The sequence below is a fragment of the Onychostoma macrolepis genome, chromosome 24 (genome assembly GCF_012432095.1).
Source record: "Onychostoma macrolepis isolate SWU-2019 chromosome 24, ASM1243209v1, whole genome shotgun sequence".
Taxonomy (NCBI): domain Eukaryota; kingdom Metazoa; phylum Chordata; class Actinopteri; order Cypriniformes; family Cyprinidae; genus Onychostoma; species Onychostoma macrolepis.
Genome location: NC_081178.1, coordinates 11,549,347 through 11,562,045, shown reverse-complemented (window position 1 = coordinate 11,562,045; position 12,699 = coordinate 11,549,347). Strand labels below are relative to the sequence as shown.

Genomic DNA, 12,699 nt, shown 5'->3' with positions numbered 1-12,699 from the left:
AGGCATCCCCTCACATTCTTCTTTTCTGATGACCTCTATATGTGTGCATAAAAAAAAAAAGAAAAAAGAGAGAGACAAAAACACAATGACAGAGAGGCTCTGTTCTAAAACCTTGTAAGCTGCCTGCCTAGTAAACAGAATTAAAAGTTTTTTCAAATGCTAGGTTGTCTAACAAGATACCTAATTTTGAACAAATTTAAAACCATTCCATGTGTCCGTCCTTTTCCAAATTTAACTTTCAAAAGCTAGGAGTTGTACGTTTTTGAAAGAAGACTCTTATGTTCACCAAGGTTTATTTGATTCGAAAATACTGTAATATTGTGAAATATTTGTACAATTTAAAATAACTGTTTTCTATTTTAATATATATTAAAATGTAATTTATTCCTGCGATGGCAAAGCTGAATTTTCAGCATTATTACTCCAGTACATGATCCATCAGAAATCATTTTGAGATGCTGATTTGGTGCTTAAGAAATTTTTTATCATCACAGTTGTGCTGCTTAATGTTATTGCAGAAACCGTGATACATTCTTTCCCCAAGATTCTTAGTTGTAAAAAAAGTTCAAAAGAACAGCATTTATTTGACAGAATTTATTTGTAACAATATAATAAATGACTTTACTGTCTCTTTTGATGTTACTGTTTTGCACCCCTTGCTGAATGAAAGCATTATTTTCTTCCAAAATAAGCACTGAAAAGCACTGATCAAAAAACTGATATAAATAAAAAATAAATAAAACTATTACTAAAGCCTCTTTCATGGTGTACACTGGTTTTCTTGAACACGCACAAACCTAAAAGGCTTTATGACCCGCATATATTCACCTCTGACACATCAATATTGCAATCATGGTTTCATGTTGCATAATCACCAAACAGCAAAGTACAGTCTGATTTGAATAACTGCATGCTCCCTTTATCTGTTGCTAGTTTGAGTGACGTGGCGCTTATGATAAAGACAAACAGTTTGGAATTTATTCAGTTGTGTTAAACAATCTGCACTTAGCTGCACTGCTCCAAACACCATGAAAAACACTCTGCTTGCATGATGAATTTATTTTTTGAAATTCTCATTTTTGTGTTTTAGAAAATAGAATGGGGGCAATAGTCTGGAAAGACAAATATTTTTCCATTCCATACTTTTTTTTTCATATTTATCCAGTACTGGAAATGACTCAAATCTAATTCCACACTTTTTCATACTGCATAGTAACCTGTGCCAATGCAGAGTGTCTCAAATAAATCACTTGTGGGGTTCGTTTGCAGTTAGGATGCTGCCTAATACGGTGTCTAACAAGCCAAGCTTTGTCTGTCTCTTAGATTCTATTTCTGTAGCGTTTTGTCATTCGTGGTGAAATCTCATTTGTCCAAAATCCTGCTCCACAAAGGTGTATATTAAAAATCAAATTGCCTGGAATTGTGTTAAATCAGGCAAAGTACATCACAGAGGCAGCTTACTAGGTATAGGAACAGAAAAAAATGGCACTTAAAATGAGTGTGTGTAAATGTAAATCTGTCATTTAGTGAAAATCTATATCACAGTTCATTAAAATGTGTTTGTGTTATAAGTAATGCAATAAGAGAAATATCCTTGAAACTGTAATTGAAAAGGAGTTTTTGAAGAGAAAGCATTCTTCACGCTTGAGTGTTTTTTTGATCCGTCTTAAGTTAAGGGCTTTGTTTCCATTTCCTAGTACACACAGCGTGGGATTTGATAATCCCACTGTCCGAGATGGACTTTGAAAACATAAACAGAGAGCTTAGTTCACACATATTAGACGAGGGCTCAATGTCAGCTCTTCTAGATGAACAAACAGAGGAGCCAGTTATGGGAACTGGACAAAATAAGCAGACAGACTCCGTCTCTCGCTGTATTTTACTTTCCCGTTTGTCTCTCCAAAAACTCAACCCAACAGCAAACACGTATATAACCTGACGCCCTGTAGGTGTGGAAAGGGGTCGCAGGGACGCCGCTTTCATTTAACTTTTTGAAGGGGGTCTAAACCTGTTATGAGACTTCAAAACCAATCCAATCCCATTGCATCTGTCTCCATCTGTGAGTATTGATCTTGCAGAGCACATCGGGTGGATTAGAGCTCTTGAGCAACAGAGGTAAAACAAGCTTTTGTCGCTGAGAGATGGTGAAAAGGATGTGAGAACAAAGAAAGAAGCAGGGGCCAAAAGGGAGATTGGTACTGGTTTAAACATCTGATGAAAGCAAGTCGTTTCAGGTCAGGAAAAATGCAATTTTACACCATTTCTTCTTGCACCGTTCAATAAATTTAGATCCTGACAACAGCGAATAAATCCTTCAGTGAAAACAAGTAAAGAAAACATATCAGGTACCAGAGTGTATTGCTAAGGTGTTCTGAGCGGTTCTTATCATGCTGCTATACAGTTGTTTGTCCGATGCTAGGTGGTAGGTGCTAAGTCGAAAGAAAACTGTCCCGTTGGTGCCGATAACTCAGTGGACAAGTGCATCGACATATAATGCTATTGCATTACGGGCATCCCAAGTTCGAATCCCAGCTCAAGGACCTTTCCCGATCCCACTCCCCTCTCTTTCTCCCACTTCACTTCCTGTCTGCTCTCAACTGTCATATCGTAAAAAAAGGCAAAATAACAAAAATACATCTAAAATTAAAAAAAAGGGAACCGTCTTGGAATAAAATAGCAAAAAAAGTCAGATAAATGAAGGCATCATTCAAATATGTCTCACATGCTGAATTGTCATACTTTAAAGGCATACAAATAAATAAATAAACAGATAAACATCATAATGTTCTTTTTATTATTCAAATATTAAATTATTTTTAATTATATAATAATTTAATAATTATTTTTAAGGCCCTCAATGCTAAGTATGCATTGGCTTACACTTAGACAGCTACCAGTGATAAAAAATAAAACTATGCAAAATTATTAAAAAATAAATGATTAAACATTTTAATAATTTTTAAATTCTTTAAACATTCTGTAAAACTCTGTAAACATTTTCCCTCAGACAGACACCAAAGTTTTAAATTAAATAAATAAATGAACAATCCATCTATCTATCTATTTAAAAATACAGAGAGATAGAGTCATAACAATTAAAACCACAAGGCAAAATCAACAATGAATACTGACAAATAATTATCAGCTAATCTACATGTATTTTAAACAATATGTGTTGCATCCCAAGCAATATCTCCAGCACGGACAGATACATACACAAGGTGAATGACCATAGGGCTTACCTTCCAACTCCCAGCAGCCAGGTTCTGCAGTGCCCCGGCGGCCCCCTCCAGCGTGTCCGGGTTTGAGCATTCAGACAGGAGGGTGAGGTAGGGCTTTACTATTGAAGGATGCCACAGCATCTGAATCCCTTTGGGGGGCTCAGCAGTATCTGGCAGCGGTCCCACACCATCCCACTACAGAAACAAAGATGTGACATGAAAAACAAGTCAGTCAGTCAGGAAAACACTGAAAATTCATCGCCATCAGCATCCAAATCCTTATAAAGGGGCATTCACACTGACATAAATCTGCAGTGACAAAGCAACTTGATTTATTTTCAATGAGCAACAGTGAGAAAAGTTTGACTTTATGAAAATGTGCAGCTATTCAAATGCCAATGTGAAGTCAGTGAAGAAAACGTGATACGACAGAGAAGTTAATGTAATTTTACTCTTCAGCACGCTTTATATATACACTAATGTTCAAAAGTTTGGGGTCGGTAAGTTTTTTAAATGCTTCTGAAATAAGTTTAATATTCATTAGGGCTGCATTTATTTGTTATAAAAATACAGGAAAACAGTAATATTGTGAAATATCATTTTAATTTAAAATAACTTTTTGGTCACACTTTAGTTTGTGGACCAATTCTCACATTTTCAGTAGCTATTATTAGTCTTTAGCATCACATAATCCTTCAGAATTCTCAAGAAACACTTATTTAACAACGCTGTTTTTGCTGCTTAATAGTTTTGGGAAAAATATGTGAAAATTGTTAATATGTTTTTGTGTGGAAATCACAATGCTTTTTTTTTTTTTCAGGATTCACTGATGAATTGAAAGTTCAAAATAAGAGCATTTATTTGAAACAGAATAAACATTTTAAATGTCTTTTACTGTCACTTTTTTAATGCAGCTTTGCATCTTTTTTTTTTTACTTACTGATCCTAAACTTTTGAACAGTAGTGTATGTCTATATAATAAAAAATCTAAGGAAAAGCTACAGAAATTATTCTAAGCAAGTCGGATTCATGAATTAATAATCATTTTTCTTCATCATTATGATATACTACGCACTGCTGCAGTTTGTATACTATACAAACACTTTCTCCTCCAGAGTGTTCACTTTTAGTGTAAAAAACAAAACAAAAAACAAACCTTTCAATTTTATTTATCCCTTTTTTTTTTTTTTATCAGATTTTCAACAGCTATGACCACCAATCCGCCTACTAGCAACCATCAGTACAGCGACCTGGCGAACTCCTGAGATAAAATCGCTGTCATTTTGTGCGGGTCAAAAGGCAAATGTAACCCTCTGCACATACACACAAACACCACACGAGGAGATCTCGACAAATCGTGGCCTGAATAGACCCAAAACCGGGCAGGAATGACAAGCTGTAAGTCTGCGTTTGAGACGTGTGGGTGAGTCAGTTTGAAAAGTGCTGGTCTCACAGGCTGACCTACTTTCAGGCAGAGCAACTTGTGAAATACCTCAGCGTCTTAAACTAGCTCTGGCACTCAGCCTCACTCTCCCTTCATTATTAATGAGTCTGTTTTCATCTCCCCCCGTTCCTGCTCGGAGGAACGGCTCTGTTGTTCAATCAACTGCTGGAGGGTGGAGAAGCCCCGTGAGACTGCTGCTCTTCCCATACGGTGAACGCAGAAGAAATGGTTAGAGGTTGAGAAGAGACTTGGTTTAATCTGTTGTTTCACTGTATGCAAACAGTGAGGGCAACATTTCGCAAACATTCAGTCTTAAAAAAAATCGCCGTCAAAACTTTTCATAATTTACCAATGAAAAAGGTGCTTGCTAAGGATGGCATCAGGGTCAAAGATACGCCGCTTACGTCCAATTCTTTCAGCTGATTAAAAAAAATAATGACACCTTTTCTATGATGAACATGTTTTCAATTTCTGATAAAAATTAATTAATACAGTTGATGTGATTTGTGGTGTAAACATCCAGTGATTGTGAAAAAAGAAACAAAGTTTCATTAAAAGCCTGAAATCTTTGAAAAACTTATTATTTATTTAAAAACACAAGCAATGAAGCAGTTTTAAAATAGTTTTCAAATATTATTAATATTTGGACAACTTTTGTCTGCCAAAGTGAGAGTTGTGCAACCAATATGCAGGTAGCTATTTTGTAGTCGTGTGAAAATATCACAGGAATGACCCATATTAATTATTTTTTTTTAATTATATTTTAAAAATGTTTGTTTATACATTTATATAATTTTATTATTTATATTTAATAATGAATATTTTAATATATCAGGTGATTAACATTAATAAAAAATATATTTTGTAAAAAAAAATAGATAGATAGATGGATAGACAGACAGACACATTAGATAAATAAATGGATAGACAGATAGATAGACAGAGATAGACAGACAGAGATAGACACAGTAGATAAATAAATAGATAGACAGATAGATAGACAGAGATAGACAGAGATAGACACAGTAGATAAATAAATAGATAGACAGATAGATAGACAGAGATAGACAGAGATAGACAGTAGATAAATAAATAGATAGACAGACAGATAGACAGAGATAGACACAGTAGATAAATAAATAGATAGACAGATAGATAGACAGAGATAGACAGACAGATAGATAGAGATAGACAGACAGACACAGTAGATAAATAGATAGACAGATAGATAGAGATAGACAGACAGACACAGTAGATAAATAGATAGACAGATAGACAGAGATAGACGGACACACACACACGGTAGATAAATAGATAGACAGAGAAAGATAGACAGATAGATAGATATTCAGAAAATATGTATTTTGGGATAAAAAATGAGTCAAATCTGCCTAGATGCTACTCTTACAGCTTTTCAAAATCCAAAACGAGAGAGTTACCCTCAATCTAAAAATGACAATGTGATCCTAATGCTTCTTCTGAGCTATCAGAGCGTAAAACAGCATCTCAAATTGTCGAAAACTTTTTCATCGCCCTTTTCCTGTCAGCAAGCTTTGAGCATAATGAGCACTCCATGCCCCATTTCTCAGAGTAAACTCAAAGAAGGGTATCAGTGCTTGGTGGGCTGAAATTGCTCTGGTTTACACACTCTCCCCTCTCAGTCAATTAGCTACGCTAAACACCACTGCCCTACCCCGACAGAGCCGCGGCGGCAAGCTCTGCTTTCCTGGGCTACCTCGCTGCCACTTAGTGATAAATGATTTAACGGAGTACATTAGCCTTCTGTTGCCCGGAGGCCCAGGTGTCCTCTTTCAAAGCGTCTCGGCTGAGGAGAAGGTCCGGCACATGATACGAGAGGGCACCTTAGGTAATGGGGAGAAATGGCCCTCTTTACAGTCCAACAGGCAGAGACGGACGACTCTGGTATCCTTGCATCTCCTTCCTGTCTGCAATCTGATTGGAGGAGACACATCTGACTGAATTCTAAAACAGATCTGCAAACTCATGTATGGGTTTTGAGGTAATGAACGGAGGAAATACATCTTTGAATGTTCAAACGCAAAAGACGACGCAAAACGTTCCCACGCTATGTTTAATACAACAGTCTATGCTGTCATAACCTCAACAGAGCAATAGCTTTGATGTATTATTCGACTCTGACTGCTTTTAAAGTTTTACTGCTTCTTGCCAGGCACGTAGCAAGTGGAGGTTGTTGCGACGGACATCTCTTTTGCAGCAAACGCAGGTTTTATTTTAGTTTAGGAGGATTATATTCAGCTATCGGTGGCTACAGTATATCAACAGCTATTAGCTTTATGGCTCCTCTGGAATGGGACATATCCAGAGGGAGTTGTGTTACACAACTGCTCTCCCACCTTCACGCTCCCCCTCTTCGTCTACAGAGAGGATCCCGGCTGACTTTTCCTGTGTGAGATTAATGAAGAGTTCCCTCTGCTATGGAGTCGCCGCCTGTAAAAAGGCTAGGATTTTTCCCCCTCCTTTAGTCTGACGCCCACAAACACTGTGATTTATCAGCCGTAGAGCGTGTCACTGGGGAAACTCACTGTCTGACGGTGCGGCTCCGTGTAGGTGGTGAGCGTTACGTTTGCAGAGGAAGTAATTGATAAAAGGGCGTGTAAATCTGTTATTTGGGGAACGCACTGAAACATAAACTGGGATTATTTTGAGGCAACGAGGGGTGTAAAAGGAAGTCGAATATGCTGATTGTGTTATTAATATTTTGATATGAAATGCCTACGTTTTGCTGGGATCTCTTTCAAAAGTAGCATTTTATTGTGAAATAAAGCCCTCTTTCTCTAGTCAGTCAACACAAAATGACATTCACAATTATAATATTTTACTTCCATGATGTGACAAGTGAAAATTAGGGCATATATATATATATATATATATATATATATATATATATATATATTAGGGGTGGCATTGTACATGTATTCGTACCGAACCGTCACGACGAATACAGGCAATTCACCCCCAATCCAGAAGGGGGCGCCCGCAGCAATGCAACGCTGTTTGATAACCGCCAGCAGAAGAATTGCGCACTTGAAAACAAAGCCCACTAGACAGTGACCATGTGCTGATTCTGAACGCGTCTCTCACTGACAAAGGAGTATACTTTAAAGGCTTGTGCACTCAACTGTTAGCGAAATGGAGCTTTGTGCTTGTGTATCCTACCTCTCTCATTCGGCACAAATCCAAATATTCCATAATATTTCCATATTTGCGATGTAACGTATCTGAATGCTAAACTATTATTTATTATGTAAATGATAGGCTTTGTACTTCAGTCGCGTTCCAACGGTGACACAGAGGCGGGCGTGCTGATGTTTGGCTCACTGTATTTTATTTTGATAAAGTACCAACTGCGCTGTCAAGTTAGCAATGCTGGAACTGATGTGTTTTGTGTGTGTGCGTACATGTGTGTGTGTGTGCGTGCGCTCCTGCGTGATCACTTCAACTGTTTCCTTATACCAGCAGAATCAACTTTAAACACTTATTGTCTTATTAATAATCACTGTATAAAGGTCTGCTTTTATTTGTGTACACTCACAATGAAAACAAAACAGATTTTATATATATAATATAATATATAATATTTAGTATTTTCACATCTAGATGGAAAAAACAGTAATTTGCATTACTGTCTGTTGAAAATAAATGAAAAGAAACCGAGCATAGTAGATTTCTTTTTTTCCCCTGTTGTACCGAAATCGTATTGAACCTTGACCCCTGAACCGAGTGCGTACCGAACTGTGACATCTGTATATATATATTAGGGGTACACAGATGTCACGGTTCGGCACGCACTCGGTATATATATATATATATATATATATATATATATATATATATATATATATATATATATTTTATTGCTGTCAAATGATTAATCGCATCCAAAATAAAAGTTTTATTTACATAATATATGTGTGTGTACTGTGTATATTTATTACGTATATATAATAATTTATCACGTATATATTTATTTAAGAAAAATAAGTTATGTTTATATTTTAAATAAATTATTTGAAATAATAAATTAAATATAAATATATACATGTAAATATTTTTGAAAAATATACTGTGTGTGTGTATTTATATATACATAATAAATATACACAGTACACATATTATGTAAACAAAAACTTTTATTTTGGATGCGATTAATCACCATTAATCATTTGACAGCACTAATATATACAGTATATATAGCTGAAAATACAGTAAGACTTACAAAAAGTATTAACAAAGAAAATAAGGGTAATAATGTACAACTTGATTTCCTGTTGACTTCAAATAGCCTCTTTCACTGTACTCTGGACTATGATTTCCAAAGTAAAGTGTGTTAGAGTCGATGTCAGCAGGTGAGGGCTACCAATGCCTGTAAATGATGCATTGGGTGGCCTACCTGGTCCTGGAACTTCTTCTTCTTTTTCTTCTTTCCCCAGCAGCCTGAGGTCTCTCCGTCCTTCCCGCTGGCATCGCTACACAGGAGGCCATCCAGCTCGTCCGTCCCCATCTGCTGTCCCTGAGCTGTTTCAGCTGCAAGCCGATACGAGAGGTTCCTCAAAATGCATACACAGTTTTCTATGGTCTGTCAGAAAAAGAAAGAGACAGATATTGGGCAGGTATTAGTCTAGCACCACTGAGCTCTTGATAGAGCCCATCTGGCCAGAGGGGCCAAACTTCATCTATTCAGCTCATGCTGGTTCTGAGACAAGAGGAAACACACATTTGTTCACACACACACACACACACACACACACACACACACACACACACACACACACTGGTCTGCATGCACTCCTTGTGCTATCATACTGGCTTGCAAGAGAAATTCAACCCCTTAAGATTTAGTAGTTTATCAACACAAAATGAAATTGGGCCTGTTGAAGTAAAAAATAAAGTTAAATAAAATAAAGTAAAATATAAAAAATAAAGTAAAATGTAAAAAAATTATATTTGTAAAAAACAACAACAACAAAAAACAAACATACAAATTTGTTTTCATTTTGAGGTGGCAAATATTTTGAACCTCCCAAACTCCTTCCCCAGTCCAAAAAATAAAAAAATAAATATAAATAAATAAATTTATGGTTGTATGGTTACCTGGCAGGCATTTATTTGATAAATAAATAAATTAGACAGATAGACAGACAGACAGACAGATACTGTAGCTCTTTGCAAAATAAAATAAAATATACAAGTAATAAAATAAATAGTAAATAAATAAAATAAAATAAAAAGTATAACTCAAATTTGTGGATGTAAAAAACAACAACAACAAAACATGTACTTACTTTAAACAATTAGATCATTTGACTTTACGATCCCTGTATTAGAGAAAGACATTTCTAGGGCCTGTCAAAGACAGCAAGGTTACATCCTACAGTGTTTAACACCTAGTTTTCTTCTATCTTGCCCTTATATTTTCCTCTCTCATGTCTCTCTTTCAGTTCATCTAACTTTCTGATTTCCTCTGTCTCTGTCTTTCTCTGACTGTTGGCTGGGAGTGTAGGCTGCACTGGCACTAAGTATATGAAAGTACTTAATTATATGTCTGACACGGTCTCCCATTTAAATGTGATTAAAGGATATACTCGCAGATGGGGAAAAATGACCAGCCAAATCCATCGGCTCACACTCCATTTAACAGGGTATTACAAGGAGACACAGCAGAGCAGGCACAATGCTTGACAGCAGAAAATAGAAAATAAATGCTTGCAAAATGATGATGAAAAACGAGCATTTTTCTCAATCTCCATGTTTTTCTTTTTTTTTTTTCCTATTATGGAACGAGGAGGACCATGCCCTGCACAAACAAAAGTAATGACTGTAATCAGAGAAACGCTCAGAGAATTATGCACTGGCATTTCAGACGTACAGAAACATATTGACTTACAAAAACCCAGACACGGCTGACCTTGCTTTCTCCATGGTTTTTGAGGAAAACGAAACAAGTTCTGCTGAAATTTTCCTGGAAATGTGCTACATAATGAATATCGCACCTGGTGAAATTTGAGGCAGCACCATCTCTCTTACTGGCAGCAGTTTACAAGGTCTCCATTTTAAATGTTGAAGTCAACAGGAGGGAGCTTGACCAACCGCAGGTTAACGGCACATTAAGACCATAGGCGGCGTGCTTTCAGCAATTATAGCTCTGCTGGGCCAACACCTGGTGAAAACAGCTCTGGGCAAATCACCACACATAAAGAAATTGGAGTGATTAGGGTGATTGCCCTTTTTCGAAGCCAGTGTGATGGGTAAAATGGTCGGTGTTGTTTTTTTGAGCGTTTGTAATGTGTTAAAGCACACTGATGGATGAAAAAGAGTGCTTAGTGCTCTAAAAGGAGCTAAATGGACATGTATAGGGAAGAATAAAAGGTGCAACCATAGGCTAGAGGTGCACTTACATAAGTAGTACTTTTACATTTAGACGAAATTCAAAAGGTCGCAGTAAAATGGGGACAAAAATGGCACAGTGGCAAAGCCCACTAGCTTACTGGTGTAAGCTCTCAAGTGCTTCAATACGCCTGACGTTTTTTTGCTCTGACCAGTATTTTGAGAGCAGCGGTATGCAACGAGAGGAGTCCGGATATCAGCTTTTTAACAACACATGCATAAAACCAAAGTATCCTTTCTTTGTTCTGCAGAACACAAAAGAAGATAGTTTAAAAAATGACTCAATGGAGTCCAAAACCATATTGGACCCATTATACAACCATACAAACAATTGAAATATTCAAAATATCTTGAAGAACATCTTACAGGTTTGGAACGACATGAGGATGAGTAAACTAATGACAGATGTTTCTATTCCTTTAATATAGCGCCCACCAATGTTCAAATGAAACCTACGCCATTGTTTTTAGCTTATCAGTTTTACATAGCAAAGTATACTTTGGTTTTTACATGTTCTCTAAGGTAAATACTTTATATTAAGTGGCCTTAACTACTATGTACTTACATTTAAATTAAGCATTTGGTACAACGCACTTATTGGGAACATGTTTTTACATTGTATTTATATTTAAAAAAAATACCTGCTTGTAATTACATCTGTAATTACATTTATAATTACTCTGTTGACCTATCCCTTACACCTTAACCCACCCTCTTAAACCTACCCATACCTCCAAACCTGTGTCTAACCTCACCCATATCCCACCTCAATAGCAGCAAAAGTGTTTTGCAATACAATATGACCACAATAAGTACATTGTACTTAATATAAAAAAAAAGTACATAGTAGATAAGGCCACTTAATATAAAGTGGGACCTTTTCTTCTAAGCTCGTATATTTAGATTGCATGTGTCTTGAATTTCTTTTTTGCACTAATTATTGCAACACTGAAATGGCCTGTTGTTTCACAGTCTAAAAGAAACGGATGAGACGGATGAACAACAGCAAAGTACTTACAACAATAGATGCCTGCGCTGACAAGCACCAGTGTGAGGGGGTTAAGAGACATCACAACTTTAGTTTAAATGAGTACAGAGACACTTTTATCGCTAATAACTTCTGGAGAGGCGTGGATGAAGCTTTCTAGCGCACGTGTGTCTAGAGTGTGTTTGCGCACGCTTAAAATCGAGTATACTTTAAAAGGCTATGTGCTCGGCTTTATGCATATAAGTGTTCATGTGAAAACTGAAGTACACTTCAAATAATGTTTATTGCACATAACTGTGACAGTATGCATAAAAACGGGAACATTGCTCACATGGATTGATGTCCAGGAGTAACTGTCTTTATTATGTTGAAATTTAAGGTTGTGAACTTTTTAGGCCTTATCTTACCAGGTGAGAAATTGGTCAGGACTATCCACTCTTTGTCATATAAACCAACTAGTTATGTAGCGGACTACTTTAAACAATATATTACAAACTATGTACAACCGGCAAACTAAGAACAATGGTCTAGGTTTCATTTGAACATTGGAGGAAGTTATTAACTCTTTCCCCGCCAAACACGGAATTTTCACAGTTATACACTCGGGGGTGCTTTTACGC

At 36.5% G+C, this 12,699-nt stretch overlaps 1 protein-coding gene across 4 annotated transcripts in view; it reads right to left on the bottom strand.

The window, feature by feature from the left end:
• ctnnd2a (catenin (cadherin-associated protein), delta 2a) overlaps positions 1–12,699 on the bottom strand; it is a 320,045-nt gene that overhangs the window by 32,298 nt on the left and 275,048 nt on the right. For all 4 annotated transcript variants that reach the window (XM_058765069.1, XM_058765068.1, XM_058765071.1 and 1 more), the window contains 2 exons: positions 9,098–9,283; positions 3,243–3,416 (listed from right to left, as the gene is read on the bottom strand). In XM_058765069.1, the coding sequence (XP_058621052.1) occupies positions 3,243–3,416; positions 9,098–9,283 (360 nt within the window). The remainder of the gene's footprint in view (positions 1–3,242; positions 3,417–9,097; positions 9,284–12,699) is intronic.